The 24,224-nt window shown below is 43.6% G+C and overlaps 1 protein-coding gene across 3 annotated transcripts in view; it reads right to left on the reverse strand.

The window, feature by feature from the left end:
- Positions 1-472: 472 nt before the first annotated feature.
- The window catches only part of KLF7 (KLF transcription factor 7), an 85,044-nt gene continuing 61,292 nt past the window's right edge, over positions 473-24,224 (reverse strand). For all 3 annotated transcript variants that reach the window (XM_024563954.4, XM_045198157.3, XM_045198156.3), the window contains exons 3-4: positions 12,483-12,606; positions 473-5,656 (exon numbers count right to left, since the gene is read on the reverse strand). In XM_024563954.4, the coding sequence (XP_024419722.1) occupies positions 5,619-5,656; positions 12,483-12,606 (162 nt within the window). In that variant the 3' untranslated portion in view covers positions 473-5,618. The remainder of the gene's footprint in view (positions 5,657-12,482; positions 12,607-24,224) is intronic.

Consider the following 24,224-nt stretch of genomic DNA (forward strand, 5'->3'; position numbering starts at 1 on the left):
AAATGGTGGTGGCTGGGAAGATGTGTGGTGGGAACAGGGAGGATGACAAGAGGAATTTGGGGGGATTTGTGGAAAGGAAGGGGAGGCTTCAAAACTATTAAACATTTATTTTTGCCTCTGTGTTAGCAAGGAGATCTTGGCCAAACAGGTGTACTTTTCCTCCCTGGAATGAAGCAAAAGTAAAAGATAAGGAAATTAAGTCTGAGGACAGGAAATGCATGCTGGGGAGAAAAAAAAAAAAAAGAAAAAAGTTTGAGAACCAGCCAATGAGTCCGAAAGCCTCTGAGGACCTAGATATGCAGAAATTATTCTGTCTCTGGTCCAAAGGCCCAGGATTAAAATGTCCCCCTCTCCCCACCCTCAGCCCTTCCCCTTCATGTGGAACTCCCAGTGTGGTTTCAATATACTGGCAATTATAAGCATCCATCCCCCCAAAAAGATATTAGGCACTGGTGGCTACTCCTCTGAAACGTCAGTAGCCTGTTTTCCTTCTGCGAAGGTACAATAGGTACATGCGCACACACCTAGGTGTGCGCAGACATACCACCCTCATTATTCTGACGTGGGGTCCATTTTATGGCAGTAGACAGAAGCTGGAGTCAAAGCAATGTACGATTCCAAAGCTCACAGTTGAAAAAAATTGTATAAACAGTCCCCAACAAAGAACGGATCAACCTTCCCTCATGGCCGCTTAGAGGGAGCCCTGTTTGAAAAGAGTGTTTTGTTTGGGATATTTGAGAAGTGATGACCTAGGATTTCTCTCTCCATTTTTGATACCTGTTTCCCGAGGACTTATACTTAAATGCAAAACACCTGAAGAATACAGTACTAGATCGGAAGGGCGCACACAAGAAAAGTTAATTGCAGCTTTATTTTCCCCTTTTCTGGGATCCATTAGAAACCAACAGAGGAGGTCGGAGAGAGTGTTAAAAGCAAGAGAAAACCCTGAAGCCTCAGGGAGTCGGTCATGGGATCTCACACTGAGAAGCAGTTTTTGCTTCCTTGGACACATGTTGTTGTTGCCGTTCCATCTCGAGTATTCCCAATGACCCTCACTGAGGAAGGGGGCCATCAAAGAGGCACTGATGTATACTCGGGCCAGCCCCTCTCGTTTTCAAACTGAGCTATCACCATGTTTACCGAAATTGAATCCAGGCCCAGGAGGAAAATTCTCTTCTCCCGCCCCCACCCCACGCTTGGCAGGTGACCACTTCCGGAAGAGGCCAGGGAAAGCTTCTGCAACCAGGTTCGACTTAATGAGTTTTCACTTTGGCAAAGATCTGGGTGCAAAACTGTGGCCAGACGTGCTGGCCCTCATTAGACTTTTAAAAAAGAAAGAAACAACGAACCTGATTTTTGTAGTTAAAAGTGTTGCCTCTCTCTGACTTTCCCTACCTTCTTCCTTCTCCTAAAACCAAGTCATGCAAAAGAGAAGACAAAAGCACTTTGCACTGTATTTTATATTTTATGAAGTGCCATTTTGAGCCAAAAACCCTAATCACTAGGTTTTGTTTGTTTCTTTTTGGCTTTGCCATGGTGTTCAGGAGTGGGGGCTACCGGCAAAATGCTCTGAGTGTCCTGGATGAGTCGCCCTGAAAGTCCCACTTATTTCCCCTCTGATGCAAACAGACATGGCTAATCTGGACGTTTATCCCAAACTAAAGTCCTTAAAAAATCTTCTCTGGCTTCTAGATTGAAAGAAGATTTTTCAAAAAATAGGAATCAGTTCTGCTAATCATGTGTGAGGTTGGCTGTCTTTTTACCCTGTTAGAATCAGGCAATCAAAGATGTAAAAAGGGCACAAGAGGTGCAGGAGGGGAGGAGATGCGGGTATTTGAAGGGCTTTGCGAGGGAAAGCACGCAAAGAGGAGAAGAAAATGGTCAGCACGGAGTTCACTTGGGGGTCTCCGATATTGTATAAAATGCAGCTTTGTCATGGAGTCCCATCACCTCTTTCTGGACATAATAGTCATTACCACCAGGCATTAAGTTGGGCAGATCAACCGTGAGTGGGGCAGGCCAGTAGCTAGGAGCAGCATGTCATTTCAGGTTTCCACATCTCTGACTTACAGCCAGGTGGTAGGACAAAGAAACACAACTTGAAATAAACTGTCAAAATTGTCAATGGCTTAGAAACACTATCGTTCTATACATCAGACTCTGAACCCTGGATTAAGTGTGCTTGAGGGGCAATCACAAGAAACACCATGCCAGGTTTTTCCTTTTAAATTTGGGATCCCCTGGAACGTTAGGAGGTAACAATTTAAATGAAAAAGCAGTTTGATGTGTTTCAAATGTCCATTAAAGCACTGTTTAAAATAACCTGTCCTTTTGGGAGCAAAATATTTTCAAGTCATTTCTTTGAAAGCCTGTTCATTCCACCAGGCTCTGCCCAACCATCTCTGCCATTTTGGAGATGCTGGGCATTTGATCACAAATGCCCCCTTCTCTTTTGGATCTTTTTTCCAAAATGATTGGGGCTGTACCCCCACTCCCATGGGTAGGACTGGTTATCATTCACAGGTGTCAATTGGGCTAGAGAGGAACAGTTTCAAAGCCATACACTTAGCACCTACCAAATTCTCGGCCAATTCTCAGTCAACAAATGACTCTGAAGCGAGCCAGCCCCACCAGCACGGTTCGGCGCACCCTGCTCTAAGAAAGGTCAGGAGCAGATTACAAAGGACCTCACTGATACAAAAGAGAGAGGAACTACAGAACAGTTCAGACACTGATGAGGACCAAAGGGCCTTTGTTGTGCCACATTCAAATGACAGCTTTTTAAGACCACAGATGACAACAGGGAGCAAACAAGCAATGATTACTCTTTTGCATTCTTTTTTTAACTTTCTTTTTAATAGAGCCTTGCATTGGTCAGTTCAAAAATTAAATTAAGTATTATAAACCCTTAATAATAGCATTTCAAGAGGCAAGAGCAGCTCCAGCTGGGGAGAGAACATCTGTAAATCGTGGTGGCCACGGCCAATGCCATCTCTGGAGTGTGCGTGCATTCCTGCTGGAGGCTGCTGCAGGAAGGAAAACCAGCGAACCAACAAAATCTAGGGTGTCTAACGTTTCATCTAGTGCACTGACTGGAGGCGCTACAGTTTAATACAGCTGAAGTTCAAGGTCCCTCACACATCCTTCATCCCGAAAGGATGCACCACACATTCAAATATAATCCCGTGGTACGCCCTGATGGACTGGCCACAAAATGCACTCAAATGCAGTTGAAAACTACGAGATTGTCAGCAAGCAGTGCTCCAGAAATTGTTTCTAAGTCATGTCTACTTTTAAATCTTTGGAATAAAACTGATTTTTTAAAATACCCTCCAACTAACATATACATAATTGCCTCTGGCAAATGGGCAGATTTTGTGTGTGTGTGTGTGTGTGTGTGTGTTTTAGGGTGGTTTTTTATTGTTGTTTTGTTGTGGGTCTTTTTTTTTGTAATTTTTTTATTTTTGTTTTTGGTCTAAATTGAAAAAAGGAAAAGGAGAAAGCAAAGTTTAAGAGCCAGACCTCAGAATGCCCCCAGGGTCCAAATGGCAGCTACAACATTTGTGACAAGGAAGCTCCTTTACCCTCAGATGAGTAGTTTCAACATTTCAGTGAAAACAAAGGTTGCAGAAAGCTGAGGAACCAAATGCCAAGGATCTTGAAGGTTGCTGTCATAAATGTATTTGTGTTTCTTATGTTATCATTTCCTTCTAAAGACTTCAGTTTTGCATCCCAGATTGGTACAGGGTGGCGTTTTAACAGTCAGTGAGTCAAACAGTCAAAGGAGGGCAGGAGGGGAGCCAGCTGGTATGAAGGAGCAGCAACCGTGTGCGGACCAAATGCCATTTTTGTTTTTGAGACGTGTCTTGAAGGGATGGTCCCAGAATATACAAAATATACAATCTGTCCTAATAACCACCCCGCTTGCTTGCATAGGCCATTTAATGGTCCTAAAGGCAGTCTTTGGAGTTGAGGCCAATGCCAGCTAGCTAAGAATGCGAGTAGATAGAGACCGACATCGGGTGTGTGTGTGGGATGAAAAGCAAGGAATGTAACCCCCTCGGAGTCAGTTTGCAGAGTAAACGTGAGGCCTCTGTTGATCCTGGGTGCTCTAGGTCACAAGTCATGATGGGCCTAGCCAGAACAAAAATTAGAAACATGTCTCTCCTTTTAGCCAGACCAGGAGAGAAACATCTCAACCCTTTCCTGAAACGTCCACCCTTCATTCCCACCATGGCATGGTTGCACCGTGTGTTTTAACGAGTGGAGGAACGTGAGCTCAGTGGGGATGAGAGGAAGATAGGGTGATGTTTTTTGAAGCCACTAGACTTGGGAGGCATCTTCCATTTTCCCCACTCCTGGAAAGAGTGATATTTTTGGCTTTTTGTCAGGTCATAACCCAGAGTTAGGTTCAATATGCAGCTGCCCTTTGAGACTAGCGACATGTACGCTGAAACTGGGTACAGGGTGGCCATGACTCACAGCACGGGGTTGGTCGCTATGCGCTGAGGTCATGACGCCTCAAGGGGATGAGAGAACTGTGATGTCCCATCTGATTGGCTGCTTTGAGAGCTGGACATCCACGTGCTGAGGGAGTCCTGGAGAGGTTTAGTCCATGGAGAAAAGATAAAACGTTTAAGCTTCCAATAAGCTTTTCAAGTTTTCATTAGCAAAAACAGAGAGATTAAAAAGAAAAAATCTAGCACTGGCAATAAGGTGAGGCTCAAGGGAGAGACTGTGATTTATCATCAAGGACTTTATTCTCTTGGCCACTTTGCAGTCATGCTAGAAGTTTCCAGAATCCCTAGTGCATATGGTGTGCAAGAGTCAAAAAGTAAAAAAAAAGAAAACTCCTCCCTTAAGAGTGAAGTCTAGAGAAATGCAGGCCAGAAAGGTGTAAGGTGTTATTCCAGAGTCTGTTGCCGCTAAGGCCGTTGGTATTGACTCGAAAGATCTCAAAGGTACTAAGAACCAAAACCGATCAACAGTTCTTTGAGGAAATCGGACGCATGGAATAGTAGGATTTTTCACACACAAAGGACAAATAAACCAAGAGTTAATTTTGGCTACCAAACTGCAATTTGGTTTTCTAGGTCATTTTCCCCCAACTATTTAAAAAGGAACATTAGTGCTACACATATGCAACTTTAAGACGTTGTATTCTCCTATCAAGTTGCACTGAGAAGCAAGTTAAATAAGCCCCTCTTACGGCTGTCCACCTGCAGAAACGTCATATCCATTTTCTTCGATTTCCATTGGCAACAGCGGGAAATAATTCCAATAGTGCTGGAGTGAGCAGCCAGTCTGCCTTGCTGAGTTCACTGGGTTTCCTTCTTCTTCGTCTTCTACCATCTGGCTAGGGCAAGGCATAAAGAATAGACGTATATATTTTAAATACAGCGGAGTGCACGACAGGGCGTGTGGTGGGGAGTCTGTGCGTGAGAGCGCATGTGGGTATGTGTGTCTGTGTGTGTACACAGAGGTTTGGAAGGGAGAACTCTCTTCTGCGAGGCCATGGGTCCCCGCCTGAAGTCCAGCCCTCTGCCTCATGGCATTTCCTTCAGACAACGGCCGGCATCATGGCACCTCTGGCCTTTAGGGTTTTTAGATATGTCTCTTCATATGGAGGGCAAGATGGTCAGACCTGGAAAAACACCTAGGAAATATAAACAACAACGAGAATATTAAAGAGGTCCAGGTAGAAAACTCAACTTCCATCGCCCCTAAGAAAACGATTAATACTACCTGAAAGAGAGACAGTACAAGTGTATTGAGAAATAAGGTAGTGTGTTAGGAAGGAGAGCTCAGGTGTCAGATTGTTGGGGTTCCAATGCCAGCTCTCCCAATAACTGCGTAACTCCAAGCATGTTAACATCTCCATGCCTTAATTACTCCTCTGCAAAACAGGACTGACCTCCTAGCTTGGTTGTGAGGATTAAATGAAACATGGGAAGTGCTTCAACTATTGCCTGGCACTCAGTAAGGTCTCGATGGGTGTCAGCTACTATGATCATAGTTGTCATCATTGAAGAAGAAACGAATGTGCCAATGCTTTGGAAACGTGTGTCATGCCCGTATACTATAAATACTAGAAATGAGTAGCTTGTATTATCGAATGGCGGAACTTGAACATTTCAACACCCAAAGTTCAGTCTTGAGCTTTACAATGAAAGCCCAGAAACATTGCCTATGATATGTGCAGTTCTACACAGACACTCTGTTTATCTCAAGAAAAAGTGTGGAGAAGGGGGCTCACATTTATTGAGTACCGTATAATAGGCAGGCATGTGCTAGGTGTTGCCCCAATATTATCACCCCAGTCACCTCCTCAGCAACCTTCCATGGTAAGTATTTACACCCTCTGGTGTATGTGTGGAGAGCGGAGGCTAGAGTCACATAGCTAGTGAGTGACAGACTTGAGATTAGATCCCAGGTAGACCTGTAAGCCCACTTTTTTGAACTGCCTCTGGGTACCCTAAGGTCTCTCACTGGGTGTCTTCCTCAACCTTCTCAGTAGGTACAGTGGTTGTCTTCAGCCCTTCTCATTTCCTCTAACATCACCAACTTGATTTTCCTTTGGATAGCAACTCCCCTGCATTCTCAGTTGTACCGGGCTGACCCCAATCCTAAGTGATCTGCTAAGCAACAGTCACGTGACCCACAGAGCTCAATTAGAGCCAGCCCTGGGACAGTTACTGAAACTATAGGAAGAAAGAAGCTCTCTTTCCACTGGGGCTGCTAAGCTACTAAGATTGAAGCCTGGAGCTGCCAGGTGGCAAAGAGCCTGTTTGAGAACCAAGTCAAGAAAGAAAAATTGGGCCAGTGGATAGAGAGAGTCCTGATGACAATAGTGGAGAACTGGATCCAGCCAAGCCTGAAGACAACTCTAATTCTGTTCTCAGTCACCTGAGCTAAGAAATACCCTTTGAGGCTAACACAAGTCTGAGTCAGGTGTCTGTATCTTATAACTAAGAGAGTGGGCATTTCCATACCCCCCCAACCTACAAACTAAGGTTCCAATGAGAATGCCAGTGAAGTCGGCACATAAGACAGCAGCCTTTCTTAGCTCTGGATTCTTCTCTTAAAACTGGCCACTCCATGTTCACTTGTGAGAGTATTTCCCAGCTACCCTAAGGTCCAAGAAAACTGCACAGTCCGAAATTCTTGTTAAGATGTTAGCACGTCATCCTGTTCAAGTTAGCAATTTTTCCTGTTCAGTCCAGGATTCCTATGATTGTTTATTCTTAAAACAAACAAATGAACAAACAAACAAACAAAACTCACTCTATCCTCTGCCCCCAACATTCTCTACACACTGTTTGTGTTTATTTCTGAAACAGATACATGTGGAGGATAGAACTCCAAGGAAATGAAGTAAAACAGAACGAAGGTAAAATAAAAAAACACATAAGAATGGGAAAAGTATAGAAGAAAACATTCTAATCCAGTAACATGTTGAATAATAATAATTCTATTTATACCAGCTTACTTCAGGCTCTGATTTAGAATGAGCAAGTTATTTGGAAAATCCCTTAGAGTATCATCAGGCTACGAGCTAAAAGGGATTTGATTTACTATAAAACACCAATAAAATTTTCTTTAAAAACAAGAACTTGGTGCTATTGGTACACAGAAAAGCAACCCAGCCAGCAGGGAGTTTAGCATTGAATGTGTATAATTCTGTTCTACCCTGAACTTGCACACAGCAGTGCCCACTGACCCACTATTCTATTCTCTTCCCTTCCTCCCTCCCTGCCTTTTTCCTTTCCTCTCCCCTTCCTTTATCCCAAACAGCCTAGAAAAGGAAGATCTAGGTTGAAAAGTTCTCACTGCAGGTATTTCCCTTTTAAAGTTAACACCCTTACAAGAACCCTGTAAGCAGGTACCATTCTTATTCCCACCACCAGATGAGATACTCATCACTAAGACTGGAACCCGAGCAGTCTGACTCCAGGGCCCAGGCTCTGAGCCACACCTGCTTTTCAGACTGAGAAGAAGGGGACTGAGATGTCCATTTAAGGAGTTTGTAATAAGCAAAATAATAGATGGTTCCCCCATAATGTCTACACCTAAATTCCCAGGACCATAAATATGTTAGGTTACAAGGTAAAGGGGAATTAAGGTTGTGGATGGAATTAATTTGCTAATCAGCTGATGGTAAAATAGGGAGATTATTCTGCATTATCTGCATAGAGCCAATGCCATCACAAGGGTCCTTCCAAAAGGAAGAGGAAACTGTTAAAGAGAAAACCAGAGAGCCCGGCAGCATGAGAAGGACTCAACAGCTTGGATGATGGAGGAATGCGGTTAGGAGGCAAGAAATGTGGTCAACCCTGAGAAGCTGGAAAAGACAAGGGAATGAATTCTCCCTCAGAGCTTCTAGAAAAAAGTGCAGCCCTGCTGATTCCTTGATTTTACCCCAGTGAGACCTGTGTTAGACTTGTGACCTACAGAACTACTAGATGATACATTTGTACAGATATATAAAAATGATGTTCAATCTGTGGCAACTGGAAACTAGCCCATTAAGTTAATCTGGGCAGGCCTGATCAGCAAAGGCCTGTGAGACAGCAACAAAGCAGACATAGAGCATTCTGCCTGTCCTAAAGGGAGACACGGGCACCTGAGGTGGTAAGAAGTGAAGTGAAGGAGAGGTCTCGGCAGCGGGCAAAACCTCTTTCCTTCCCCTTCTGTATTCTGGAAACCTAGAGGAAAATAGTATTCTTGATACACAACTTCCTTTGAAGTAACCAGTCCGTAACGTGTATGCTCTAGACTTTTACTCTGCCTTTAACCAATGGCCCACTCTGTGCAGGGTACCTAGCGGTATATGCACAAGTGTTCAGCTTCTTCAGGAAAAAAACAAGTGGGGGCGGGGGAACCAGATCCTTAACATGGTATGAAATGTAATGCATCCCTCCAGAATCAAGCCAGCGTCATTATTTGTTCAAATTCTAAGGAGTATAAGATACTCAACATTAGACTAGGTCTCTCACCATTGAGGTTTTTATTTAAATTCAATATACCAGCAAGATACTTATTCATGATTAATTTATATTTATTAATTTATAGTTACTGAGCTCCACATAGGAATAGTAAAAGATAATAGATAAACTCAGCATCTAGAAATGCAGAATCAAATAATTCCACGAGTAATACACCCCCAGAGGGTATTTATGACTATACAGCAGGCAGATGACCTTAAATAAGAAAGTCCTTAATGATTGAAATTTGTTCATTACAGAGAACCAGTCAAACCCCAATGGTCATTTCTCCTGCTTATGAAAAAGGCACACTGAAGTCATGTGGGCATTAAGCCAACAGCAAACCCTCTAGGGTACCAAAGGGCTAAATACTGGCTAGTATTTCTTACCACCCAGAAGTGGGCTGGCTCAAAGGTCAAAATCTTCCTCTCAACAGCCCAAGATCTTTAAGGGACAATCCTGGCAGCCGCCTCCCTGGACCGCAACTGTGCTGAGTCGGCAGAACAATGGCCGGCCTATTATCACCAGTGGAAGCAGCCTCGTGCTCTGCAGGCCGAGAGACAAGGCTCATTCTCCAGCAGCTGGTCACTCAGTGAGTGGGCTGCATGGTTCAGGCCGCCTGTAAGGAAATGGCAGAGCCACCTCACTGTTTGCCCTGTCCCCAACCCTAGGCCTAAAGCCGAGGGTCACAAAACCCAATGTCCTCAGGGGTCAGGCAGCTAAAGTCAATGAGGGTAGTGGGTCAAGTGTAAGAAACACACAGCACTCTCTGATTCCACTTTTGAGAAGGCGTGGATCTGAAGAACTACTGCTCTCGTAAGAGGAGACCATGGAGCAAGTGTGATAATCCATACCACCTGACGGCCTGCCTTGGTATCAGGAGACCACAGGGAGTGTGGGAACAGTGAGAAACTGGTGATCACACGGCGATCTCAAATGGGTAGTTGCTAGTGTTCAGCTCCGGGACATTATGGTCATGTGGGAACACAAGCCCACTGTTACAGGATTGTCTGATTCTTCCAGACAAAGCCAGAAATACAGGCATTTTTAGGGCATCTAGCAATTTTAAATGTTGGCGAAACAAACACACATTTTTATTCTAGCCTATACACAAAATAAAAATATGCATGGTACATGCTTTAAGGAAAGGGAACCCCCACCCTAGCTTGGCCCAGAAATAGGGCAGTTTGCTCAAATTAAAGAGGCCAGAGGTAGGTTTCTCACTCTCATACACACACTGTGGTACCAACAGGATCCAGTGTCTTGCTAAGAGCCGCAGATGCCCTCTGTTTCTGAAGGAAAACGTCTTCTAAGCAATGCCAAGTCCTCTGTCACTCCACGCTTTCCTTTCATCTGCTCGGGACCACTCCCATTCCCGACACCACCTCCCAGGCCTGCACTGCCCTTAGCACAATCCTTGCAACTGAAAGGCAGGGTGCTCTGTGTCTTGAGACACTAGTGAGTCCAACCTCTCGTGTCTGACACTGTTGAAAACGCACTGATGATTGGCCAATGCCACAGGCCTTGAGCAACTCACAATCTCTCCCAATTACCACGCATGCTGCAGAATTGGTACCATCTGCTTAGAAAATTTCTAGCTCCAGAAACCATAGTATATTTTGCTAAAGCAAAAAGACTAACCAAATTGCCCATCTCTGACAAATCCTTCACTGAAATATCTAGTTGGTTTAAAATATTTCCCACATAAATTGTATAATCAGATTTAATCCTAATACATCAATGACTACACAATTGTACATTTCACAGTAAGACAGTTGATTTGAAGACAGAAATACTAACTCTAGCTATTTCCCCCAAAGAACTCTGTCCATTTCTAAGCACGACGGCCCCCAAAATACACAACCTGCAAGGGACAGCCTCGCCACCCTCCAGGGGAGGGGACTGTGTGGGCCTCCTATAGTATACTCTAACTGCTAGCAAGGGGCATATGCTGCTCTCCCCCAAAGGACTGCGGACAAAGAATCCCCATCTATGTAGCTTCTTTATTAGTTGCCAGGGCTGGAGAGGGATCAACTCGAGGTGGGAGTTGGGGGAAAGTTGCCAAATAAGGAGAAACCTGACTGAAGTATAATCTGCAGAGGAGCTGCTAGGTAATGGGGTAGAAATGAGAAAACAGGTTGCATTCTCGGGGAGCAGAAGAAAGCTCCAAAGGAACAAATGACAATAGCTTCGAGAAGTGGACTTCCTCAGCCCTGGGGTGGGAGGTTATCTCTGGGCTCCAGAAGGCCTGGGGGCTTTATTTAGTTCTTAAAGAATGAAGATAAGAGGAAAATAGCCTCTTCAGGAAGAAGGGGGGGAAAAAAGGAGGAAAAACATGAATGTTCCTTTATAAGCATCTTAAAGGAGCACCAAGCCAACTGGCCACCAGGGGACTTGGCCACCCCTGACCTGCTCTCCAAACAAACACACGCTACTCCAGAGGAAGGCCTGGTGAGGGGAGGTGCCTGCCCAGGGACAGGGGAGGCAGGATGCGAAAGAGATCGAATTTCCTTCTAAGGAGAGTCAGGCCTCGATGGGCATCCTGCAGCCCCTCCTGCCATCCTGCGAGCTGCTGGCCAAGCCAGGGAACCCTGAGGCTTTCAGGGCTTTTATCGTATTAGAAGCATTTTTCTCATCATAACCGAGACCTTTAGTATTGCATTAAAAAGATGGTTAATTTTCTTAAGCTTCCTTTTAAACACAGAAATAGGATTAGAAGGATAACACGCTCAGATGCAAGCCCATTATTTGATTATGTCTAAACCTAATCCTGCCTTCACCTTGGCCTGCAGAGTCTCCATTTTGGGGTTTATTGGTTGATAATGCCAAGGCTGTCAGATACTATTACTGGCGTAGTATCTGCTGCTACGTGCTCTTTCTTCCACTAACAAATGCTGAAGGCCTGAAATGGAGTTACAGCATAAGTTCTCAAAGCCTCGCCATCTTTGAGACCTTTGTGCCTATTTTCAGAGGAGAAGGACTGGTGCAGGCCCCCAAAGAATGGCAACTGTCTTCAGTAAATTCATTTCTAATAATACTTCAGAGGAAAGCCTTATAACTCGCCATCCTTCTGTTAAGCAGGCTTTCTACTCTTTCACATTACTAAGGATGAGGGAAAATGGTACTGATGTTAATAAAAAGATCAGGAGAAGCCGCTACAGGGAACCACTCTCCATCCCATTACTTTTTATCTTTTACTAAAATGATGTGTCTCACCATTTCCTTGAGGGTAGTAATTGCATCTTACTGATACCCAGTGACTAACTCGGTTCCTGGCCCACAGCTGGAGGTCAGTAAATACTTGTGTAACTGAACCAAGAATTCATATAATCTCTCGATTACATACATGAAGGCACCCTTATCTCATTGGTTTTCTCAGCGGAGAAGTAGAAGGGACCCTGGGAGAGGGGCTTTCGATGAATCCCAGAGCACACAGACAGCCCATCCGCCAACCCCACCGTCTTCCCTCCCCACCCCAAAGCTTCTAAGTTTCTTTACCTGTCGCAGTGGTTGCATTTAAAGGGCTTTGCACCTGTGTGTTTCCTGTAGTGCCTCGTGAGCTCATCGCTTCGTGCAAAACGCCACTCACACCCTTCCCACGAGCACTTATAAGGCTTCTCACCTGCAAAAGATGGAATGACCATGGTCAGAGACAGGAACAAATGGCCACACGCCAACCAGAGTCTGCTACCTGCTGGTGAGTCTCGGGAAAGGGCTGTATACATCCTTCTTGGAAGACTCCATTTCCTAAACACAGCATGTCGGTTGTTGTTGTTGTTATTATTATTTTTAAACCTTCAATAAGTGGTTTCACAAGATCCTCAAATCTGGAGCTGTCTACTTCAGTTGCCAGAGCATCTCCTTTGACTGGGGAGGGATCGATTTTTATTTATTTGCTATTCCCTGGAGCACTTTGACCCCCAAAGTCCAGGCAGAAAGGAAATGTGCTATTTTCATCGGAACCACAAACGCTTCTAGTCTATTTTTCTCCAGAACATACAGTAATTTACCGTCTCAGCCTTTTCAGTCTCCTCCCTCCTCTCCCCGCCTCCCACAACTGTAGCCAGGTAGCTGCCTGGCCAGGCAGACAGCTCAGGTCTCCCAGAACACGGCTCCTTCCAGTAAGAATGTGAGTGGATGGACAGTCACCAGAAAGGCTACAGCTTGAGAGGAAAGGAAATATCACTCGACGATTCCCAGCATTTCTGTGAAATACAGTCACGAAGTCCTATTTAAGAAGCCCATAACTTAAATGACTCCAAGAGCATCATATTAGGGAGAGATACATATTTATTACACAATATTTTTAAAGTCAATTTGTAGAGCGGGGGCTTTAGCCACAGTGCAGCTGCTTAAAAGCACGAAATTCGAGCTCTTGGACTCAAGTGACCTTTTCGCACAGTAAAAACAGATGGACGGGTTCGGAAAGGAAAGTACATGACTTTTCCTCAGACCACTTTTTTTAGCCCATCAGTGTCGGTCACCAAACACGACACATATTTACCCTTCCAGCTGTATGGCTTGTTGGTTCTCATTAGGAACTGAGCCCTGTACCTGAGAGGCAGGTTAGCATAGTGGTCATGAGCCCTGAGGCCAACCTTCCTGGGTTCAGCTTTCAGTTCTGCCCCCAATTGCCCAAGTTAATGTACCTCTGTTTGCCTCTGTTTTCTGAGATATAATAGTATGTACCTCCCAGGGTTTGGAGAGGATAACTTAATATTATGTGGATTCATATATATTATCTATTAATTAGAACTGTGCCTGGCACATGGAAGATTCCCATAACTTATAATTATTATAAACTGCCAAACCCCAAACTTCAGGATACATAGGTGCCAGAGGACTATCTGTGGCTGTCCTATTATTTTTCCTTTTTTCACAGCCAAACCTTCACTAGGCAGCACGTAAGGAGACATTGCCCGGGACTATACTTGACTCACTTTCTTCTTTCCACCTTTTTTCTTCCCTTTAAGCCTGACTACAAAGTGATCACAATGCTTTATTTGTATCACCTAGAATCAAACCAAACATGATTGAAATTTTTATTTCATTAAATCGGTGCCCTAGTGAGCCACTGCTCTGTAAGACCCATAGAGAAGAGGAACGAGAAGCGCGGGCATTTCTTTGAAAGGGAACCAAGAAGACATGAAGGAGAGCTGGAAGCACAGGAGGAAACCCATTCAGCTTTGGAAACCAGTAAAAAATGAATCACTGAGAAGGGTTAAAAGTTCACCTTCTGGATCCTTAAAGCCCAAATTTTAGAAAAGTGTACCTGCTGAACAGCAGGTGAAGAGGGGACATGTCAAATCCATTTTGGAGTTAGCACACCTGGGCTATTTCTGAGTTCATTAAAGACACTAGGCCTCAGTGTCCTTATTTGTCAGGTGGGGGTGAGCATCCCACATTTATTGTGAGGTTTAAATCAATAGCCATGCATAAGACATGTATATAAGACCCATTTCTTGAGCCTGGCACAGGTAAAATAGTCAACTGATTTGAACTCACTGTCCTCCTCAGTTCACCAGTGTGCCCAGAGGCCACTGAGGAGGCAGGCCTAGCAGGGGGTCGATAACTTCCAGAGCTTAGGCTCCAGACATGAGTCCCTCCAGGCAATATAACCATCAGGAAAACAGAGTCTGTGTAAGCTTTAAACATGTTCTTAGTTACAGATGGAGAATGGGTCAGAAAAACTGGGTATTCCTTAGATCTGCTCTGAATGAGTGGGATGCTTGAGGGGGGAAAGAGCAACCCCAGTTGGAGAGAAAAGTGCTCCCCTCAGAGTGGCATGTAGGCTTCCCTCTTAATGCTATTGATTACTCACAAGGCTTTCTTACCTTAAGGAAATCTAGCATGAACAACAGCAAGGAAAAGGGAGAATGAGGCGCCAAAGACCTGAGAAGTTCAAAATGCTGTCCACCCCCAAAGGCCTTCAATACAAGTAAAATCGGAGGTTCCTGGAACCATGTGGACCAAGCACAGCCCAAATGCAACAGAGTATCTGGAAATCCTATGATATTCTGCAGCAACAAGCAGAGACATCCAGTCCCCAGAATCAATGCCACAATCGAACTGACCCGTCCATCACAGGCAACCACATTCTGAAGGACACAGGAAGGACAGGGAGAAAATGAAAGAGATTAAAGTGGATGTCCTTACTGTTTTGTTTTGTTTTTTAATTTCAAACTGCTTGCTTTTTCCACGGCAGAATTTTAAAAATCAGTTCTATTTTGTTTTATTTTGACAAACAATATCAAGGATTTAGTTACTTCCCAGGAAATAACGTAGGCTCTTAGTTAATTCTGGAACAAACCCACTGTCCTATCCAGTAGCTATTTCAGCATCCCTTTGACAACTGTGTAGACAGCAACTACAGAGAGCTTGAACTTGACTCAATCATATCACTAGCATTGTTTCCTGCTTCTGGCTAGGTGTTACACAGAACCATACGAGGATATGCCCCTTTGTACCCTGATAGTTTAGCCAAGTCATATTGTAGTGATTCATCAAGCTATTTTTCCAGTGTCTGATTAATTTACCTATAAGTAGCCATTTCTACAAATACTAACAAGAAATTTAAAATAGCCAAGAAAGAACTCAGCCAAATGAAGGAGCAGTGCTTGAAACAGGCAGAGTTAAGAAGTCAGAAACGCAGGAAAAAAACCAAAGAATTGAAAATATGATGACATATTTAGGTAGGGCTCAGAAATAGTGGGATTAGGCTGACCTCATTCCCGGGTTCTATTCCCACTTCCATAAACCAGTTTCTACTGAGAAACAGGTCAGTGACATTGTTGGAATTTCGCATGGCCAGGATTACCAGCACCCACTGTTTGTTCTTGGGGGTGAAGCATTGGTTCTCACCCTGACGGTCTACCTGAAGATTCCTGCTCAGTTTATAAAAGGCTTGGGTTTGTTTCTTTGTAAAAGAAGAAAGTCTTTTTTCAGAAACAAAGGAAGAAAGGAAGGGAGGGAGGGAAGGGAGGGAAGAAGGATGGAAGGGGGGGAGGAAGGAAGGAGAAGGAAGAAAGAAAAAAGAAATAAGCAGTTCAGTCATAACTGGAGCAGATTTCATGCCAAATCTGCGCATCTGCCTCACCCTCCCTTCTCTCCTGTTCCACTCCAGGTACCATTCCCGGGTACAGAGCAGAAAAGGGCACACCCTCGCACAGCACTGCCCGGGTAACGCCCGCCATTCACCTCACCGCACCTCTGCAGTGAGTGAAAATGTTCCAGAAAGCTCTGCATGAGACAGGCAGGTGGGAGAGACTGACAGCGTCAGGACTCCCGCCCGGAAGGCGTGTGTGAATGGAGGCGGGCGTGTCACGGGAGGCTGACAGGGCCCGCGCAGCTCACAGGGCTCGGAGGGGAACACACTCTCAGAGCCCCTGCATCAGGGAGGAATGTCAGTAACTACTTTTCCTATCTGGAGACAAACCCCAGGCAACTTGTTTCCCTGGGGGAGTACATGTTACCTCAGAGGTGACAGCAAGTCTAATCAGATATAAATAGATTTATAACCAAATGAGGGCTCTTGAAGAGAATGAAGGTGCTTGAGAAGCAGGACTGACATTCAGCAAGGTGGGATCATGGCAAGAATTCGGGCCCTTCCACAAAGTGGCCTCTGAAAGGCATCGTGGTCTGCGCCAGTGTGGCGTTTGTTCCTGTCCCTACCCCGCGGCCGTCAAATCTGATGGATCGGAACACATCCTGAATAAATAATTTTTGAACATGTTCCTTCGGCATAAGTAGGTTTATCATGAATTATACAAATGTCCTGAAGTCTTAATGTATTAGGATATCATAAAGCATACACTCAATATAGAAATTTAAGAGAAGTACGGTATAGGGAATACAGTGAATAACGCTGAGGTAAATATGTATGGTGCCAGGTGGGTACTGCGAATACCCAGGGGAACATTTAGTAGAGTGTATGACTGTCTAGCCACCACGTGTATACCCGAAACCAATGTAAACTAATGCGGAAAGTAATCTGTAGTTCAAAAAGAAAAAAATACACTTTACATTGGAATTCGCCACACACAAGGGAGCATGTACGTGCATGTGTGCATATGAACGACACAAAGGTTACATGAAACAAGACCTGCGCCATCTTATGGGCTAATGAACGCACTCTGATGTTTTCTATCCGATTCCAGCTCATTGACAAAAAGAAAAAGTGGAGTGATGCACTAGGCTGACTTTTTTAAAATTAGGGTAAATTAAACATAAATAGAGGTTACAGAGTTTTCTTCCTGCACTCAAAAAGCCGCGCTGCCAGCCCCGCTTTAGAGACTGCTGCCCTGCGGCGTAAATGGAAAGCGCCTGGCTGCAAGGTCTCTGGTCTCACTGCGTCCCTCCTCGGTCCCTCCATTCTGCTCCATCTCCATGTGTCAGAGAAATCCTCTGAAAATGTAAATCAGAGCATGTGTGTCCTTTACAGGGCACCTTATCCTTTAGATTTCCATATAATTGGTTTCTGTGACATCCTCTGGACTTCATTTTATGCATTTAAAAGCATTATTCTGCAAAGGGTTCCACAGGCTTCACTAGACTGCCAAATAAGTTTAAGACCCAAAAAAGGTGAAGCAATTAAAATGCAAGTACTCCAATGGCTTCCTAGAACTCTGGGAATACGTGAAAAATATGGAAGGCCCTAGAGCAGAGCCTGAGCAGGGCCAGAGCAGGGCCATGATCTGGCCCCAGGCTACCTTTCTAATCACATCTCCTACTCGTCCTCCCAGACTCACCGGGACTTACCCTCTCACCAGCTCCCCACCTCAGGGCCTTTGCACCTGCTCCTCCCTCTGCCTGGAGCACTCTGGCTCCCTCACTTCATTCACTTCACTGCTCAGAGGCCTCCTCCTCAGAGAGACCGACCCTCACTATCCTCTGGAAAACAGCAGATTCTGCCACCTTCTCCATGTCACTTAATCACTTTATAGTTAGATTGCATGTTGTTTTTCATACTACTGTGTGCTTCCGCTACTAGAGCATAAGCTTCGTGCAGGCATCTGTTTTGGTCGCTGCGATACCAAAAGCACTAAAGCAAGGCCCAGCTCAGTGCTGTGGCGTGCATTAAGTGAACACAGCATCCTGATTTGCAGCCAAGACCCAAGCACTCACAAACAGGCAGGACAGCCTGTGTGATTTCAGTCCCTCTCGTTCTGGGTACTGAACTGGCTGAAGACTAGGAAATGTTTGCTCGCTTGCCTGCTTGTTTAAACCTGGCCACTCTCCTGCGACATGGACTAAAATGTGGAACTCTACCATGGGTTTAATATTCCTTCAGTCAAAGATCACTTCTACTGCTTCCCTATCTGCCCAGGCCTAATAAAGGAATATCCTGAAACTCGTCTCAAAACTCATCCTGAAACATTCATTTACACCTGGGACCCCAGTCTCCCAGGCAACATCCCCTCTGGGAAACCAAGTGCGTCATTTTATGGAACTCATTTGTAAAGGCTCTCAGTGAAGATGTGTTTGGGAGAGCATACAAGACCGGCCAAATGTACTGCAGGATAAACTTGCCTTTAAGATACAGATTCTAGCATGAAATATGAACATGTGTCAGACTCTTGCATTCCAGGTTTAAAAGTCCCTTGAAAATAAACATCACTAATGCAAATTTTCTGCATTCATTTCCTGACCTGCAAAATTTCAAGTTCCTAATCCAATTCTTAAGGAGATTTAGGACTTTGGCATGCCCAGTTTTTTTTTGTTAAAACTAATTTTATCTCTTTTTACTTTTTTTAAATGTGGTTACTAGATGTCTGTTATCTGGGCATGTCAAGGTCCCAGTCTCTTTAGGACTTAGATTAGGAGCTTGAAATTTTGCAGATCAGGAAATGGAAAAGCAAAATGGAGAGGAGGAAGAATATTTTGTAATGGGTTTATGTTGCCACTGAGTTTGTCTAGAGGAAATCAGCAAAGACCCATCAATTGCTTTCACTCAGCAGCACTAGAGAATTTCAGCAACCTGGGGAATAAAGACATGGAGAGAGAAAACGTCACTACGCTTTTTTAACACTGGGAAAGAGTAAGCAGTGAGCACTGATCCATCAGCTGGCGATCCTTTTCGTGTGCATGTGCTGTAACTAAAAACTACCCTAAGTTTTTAACTCTGCTTTGGAAAACTGTCTGAGTTCCTCTTCATTTTCATTTGAATCTTAAATATTTTCTTTTTTCACAGTGTTTAGATTAGGTGATTGATGGAAAATGAGACCAGGGCTTTATTTCCCAGAATTTCAAAAGTATTTATAACTATAACATAACATAGAATGTGTACTCATTACTTACAGTCCATGTTGATTTTTTTTCTCGCTTATCCATTACTGGCTCACCCGAAGGCCTACTAGGTGCTAGGACCTGAGTTGTTGAATTTACACAAAGCACTTGTCACTTTGCAGAGCATACAAATATTTACTCTATTTTTTTATTCCTAAAACAACAAATAAAACAATAACTTGCTTAGGTTAGGTTCACCATCACAGCCTGGATCACCACCTTAAAATGGTTGTTTAGAAGAGTATAAGCTAACATTTCAATCATATTCTCAGTGAAGTGTAGCTCCTACCTCAGAATATGTAGACAGGTGAGAAGGGATTCTGACTTAACCCCACAGCTCTTGACAACCAGCCACATGCGGCTCTGAGCCCTTGAAACCTAGCTAAGATGACAAAAGAACTGAACTTCTAATTTAATTTTAATTAAAATTCAAAAACTGAAGCAACATAAATAATATTTTATACTCTTTTTTGGGGTAAAACTACACTTTAACCATTAAAGGGACTTACATATGCTGTAAATATACAACACACTCTGGATTTTGAAGACTTAGAATTTTTAAAGTATGTAACTATATCTCATCAATAATCTTTTCTTACTGATTTTATATTGAAATCATAATATTTTGGATATATTTTCACCTACTTCTTGTTACTTTTTTTAAAAATGTGGTTCCTAGAAAATTTTAAATTGCATATACAGCTTGCATATATTTCTATTTTGGATAGCACTAGTTTAAAATATATTTTCTATGTGGAAAGCCCACCATCAACTGAAGTGTAAGCACTCACTTATCCCTCCTAAACTTTCCCCCATACCCAGCCCCCAAAACTGTGTTACCACCTTGCCTTCCAGATTTGTAAGCCATAATACGTATTATCTCCAAAAACACTTCATTTCTGTCCACAGGGGAGCAGGGAAAGTAAAATAGTGAGACTTCCAGTCTAATTCACTGATGGTGAAAATACAGCCTCTCCAGTGTGACAAGTTGGATTTAACCAACATTAGTTGTTGGTTCTAAGACGTACTGAGCAGGGACCCTGCTGGAGACTGAGCGGACAAGGAAAGGGTCTCTGCAGCAGAGGCGTCCCCAGGTGGGAAAGGCCCACGCTTGCATGCCAAGAACACAAGGCCTGTGTGTCTGATAAGGGCATGTGCACAGACGTGTGGAGGAGGGAACCCCCAAGCTTCTGTAGGAGCCAACCATTAGGGTAAGCCTCCCTTTATGCTTCAATGATGCTTGAATCATTGCTCCAGTGGTTCAAAATGGATTCGTCATCAAAACAAAATAGGTAAATCATCCCAAAACACATTCTTCTAGCTCTGTCTTTGGCACATAACAGCAATGTGGCTTTGCAGAGACTAATAACTTCTTTGGGACTTTTTGTTCTTAATTGTGTGGAGAAGGAATTAAAAACAAATCTTCTGCTTCCTTATAGGTAGGGAGATTCAGTAGAATTTAGCACATGAGAGTGACTGGTCAACTACAAAGTCCCAAATGGATAAAAGGAGTTTGATGGTAACAGTGACATCAAAAGGGAGCGTGCAGGCATGGAGGCCAAAGGAAGCTACGGTAGAGACCTCCATCACCTCTGGGCAAAAGGGTTTCTCCATGAGGCTTAAAGTGGAGCCCACGCATGGCAGTGAGTCAGTTCTCACGCCCACCTTGCCTTTGAAGCATAGTCAGGAACTATACAGGATTAAACAAACTTTTGGGGCCATATTCCATTTTAATGTCTGTTAACATTTCCAAAACGTCCCTTTAGAAGTGAAGTGTTAGATTCCTGGTGAATTTGTTTGAAATGTTGGAGGAAGACTGGGTTGGTTGGTCCTAAAATCTGGCACCCACCCCAGGTGCTAGAGTAAGTAGAGCTGTTGGCATCTGGAGTTTTTTGCAATGCGCAACCTGTGATTTCAATACACGTGTTTTTAGATACCACAGCATGCTTCCCATGTGCCAGGGAGTTTCATAAGAGTTTCGAAGTCAAATTGACTTTTTATTTAAATAAAAATGTATACAGTACTCTTAATATTTTTCAGTGGGCTGAGTGAGGTCCAACTAATTCCCCCCCCCCCAACAAAGGAAAACAAAGTCCCACAACTCTTAAAAATGCAGTTCTCCAAAACTGTAGACTTTACTTAAAACTTCAGACATCAACATTCACACCTGAAACAGGTAAGCATGACCATCAGGGGAAACAAATGTTTCACTGGCATTGAGGTTAATTTGTTTTGAATTTTTCCTTATTTTGTTTTTATCCTTTTTCCTTGCTTTTGTTGTTGTTGTTGTCCCCACATTAACTTTAAACATTATTTTTATTAGCTGTTTAGGGATAATTCCAAAGAGTTTAATGTCCACTTAGAAATTTAAGTATTCTAAATTCGAAGAAAAAAGTTGTTACAACATCCACCTTTTTCCTGTCCAGATGACAACTGCACCGCATGAATTTACGTGAAACGAATCTGTAAGATGTCTCTTCCATTTCGTAGTAAAGATATTACCTTGTGAGCCAGGTTCAATTAACACATTCAATTTGATGTGTTTAGGGGGAAATTTTATTACTAAAAATATGAACTCTAAACTCACAGACACATGCAGGAATAGTCTAATGACCAAACCATTAATATTTGGATCACTTTTAAAAATTTAATTTCAGGAATGAAGAAATGTTCCTTTAGCTTCACACCTGTTCCCAGCTAAGTTAGTATCAAAAGTATCACCACGCCCCTCTGAAAGTGACGATACCTCTACTCCAGAAATACCCTCTTTTGAAATAAGCCAACACAGAATGGGAACCCTTCCCGGGACCAAAGAGGCAATCAGTTGCAGAAGTTGGCAACTCAGGTGTACAGCCTCACGTGGGGACAGCCAGAAATGTATTCTTCTTGCACAGAGTGTGGTAGTAAAAAAAAAAGTAACTGTGGAGCACACGGCTTTGCGGAGCGTAGACCTGCCTGACACCTATGGGGGAGGGCTTAGGGGAGCCTGAGGGCAGGGTGAGAGCACTGGGTACCTGGGAGCAGTGGGAAGGAGGGGCATGGAAGTCCAGGACAGGAGGGCAGGCAGGTGAGGCTGAATCAAACCTGCTCTGCTCCAGGGCCACGGGGTCATCAGTTGGCACGTATCACATTAGTGGCTGATACCAAATTATTGTCCAAGGCACACTCATTTTTTTTTCTTTTTGCTAACTAAAAATTGGAAAATATAAACTTAAATCATTTACGATTAGGATGCAAAGTTAACTTTCTGCTACATATCTGATATACATATAAAAAAGACGAGTCCAAGGTATTACAAAACCCCATAGGAGTAGATAACCCAAAAGCACCTCAGATTCGACTTTGGAAGCTTATCAAATGATTGGCTTCGGCATCCTGAATTTGTTATGATTAAGCTAAAGCTAATCTTAATTTTTATTCCCTGGTTATATAAATGCAGATGGTAAAGAAGTAGGCTAAGCATATCAATATTTTATAAGGCAGTTTATCCCAAAATTAAAAAGCTGAAAAAGGTAACTACATCAACCCTCCAGAAGCCCAAATTTGACCAGCTACCATTCAGTTTGAAAAGGCAGGGATCCAATTCCGTAGAGATTTTTAGAGGCAAATATTAAATCAGTCAAGATTTAAAACATCAATTTGTCTCCATAACTCTCTTCCAAGATGATCAAACACTTTTTTTAAAAACACTGAATTACCTGATTAGCTAAAGCAATCCAAATAGGTACCTTATGCAGGTATAAAGTATAAAAAAAGAGTAACCCAAAAGAAAAATTCGTTTCTTATGTTGACAAATAATAACCTAAGACAAATGCTCTTCACATACCATTGCTTATATACTTAAGAAAATATGTCCACAAAACCATCTCACTTATTTTTTTTCTCTTATCTACCCCCCCACTCCTTACAAAAACCCCTCACTCTCCAACACCCCTAACCAGCCCTCCCCAGCCTTTCCCACTTACTAGGATGTCCTCTACTGAGAACGTGTCTGTCTGCTACACGTCATGTGGGCCTCAAGTACTTCCTGGTCAGAAAACTACAACCTTCTCTGAGTTTTTACCCTTTGTTATCTACTATTTCTTGCAGATATTTATCTTTTTATGCCTTAATCCTTTGCCCTGCTTTTCCCCATCCATACTGCACGAAAAGTACTTAAAAATTTTTAATCTGGGACATTTTACACCTCCAATTCAAAGTTGGATTAAGAATCCAATGAGTGCCCAGGCCCTGGGCTGGATGCCTTCTCTCCTGCCTCCTCGTCATCGCCCACAACACCTAGTGCAGGCTCAGGCATGTTATATGCACTCTGTATGGTGCTTGCTAATTAAGAGATTGGTGACTAATCAAAAATCAACAGTACAAAAACTTCATTACCACCTTGCCTTCCAGATTCATAAGCCCTAACATGCATTATCTCCAAAACACCTCATTTCTGTCCATGGGTGAGCAGGAAAAGTCAAACACTACACTTCCCATCTAATTTACTGATGGCAAAAATACAGCCTCTCCAGTGTGATGAGTTGTTGGATTTAACCAACGTTAGTTGTTGGTTCTAAGACACACTGAGCAGGGACCCTGCTGGAGACTGAGCGGACAAGGAAAGGGTCTCTGCAGCAGAGGCGTCCCCAGGTGGGAAAGGCCCACGCCTGCATGCCAACAACACAAGACCCACGGTGTCTGATAAGGGCATGTGCACGGACGTGTGCAGGACCCTAAGATGCTGTAGAACCACCAGGACAGGTGTGCCAGAGGAGATAAGCCTCACTGACACTTGAAGAATGCCGGGGACAAGAGCAGTGGACATTTCAGGGAGAAGAGGCAGCATGTGCTGAGGCCCAGAGATGAAAGCCAGTGGTCTCTTACAGCTGAGGTGAATGGTGAGTATATGAGGAGGAGTTTCAAGAATGAACTGGAGAGGTGGTAGAGTCACACCTGTAGGCCTTCAAGGACAGA

Source organism: Desmodus rotundus, chromosome 2, assembly GCF_022682495.2.
Source record: "Desmodus rotundus isolate HL8 chromosome 2, HLdesRot8A.1, whole genome shotgun sequence".
Classification (NCBI taxonomy): domain Eukaryota; kingdom Metazoa; phylum Chordata; class Mammalia; order Chiroptera; family Phyllostomidae; genus Desmodus; species Desmodus rotundus.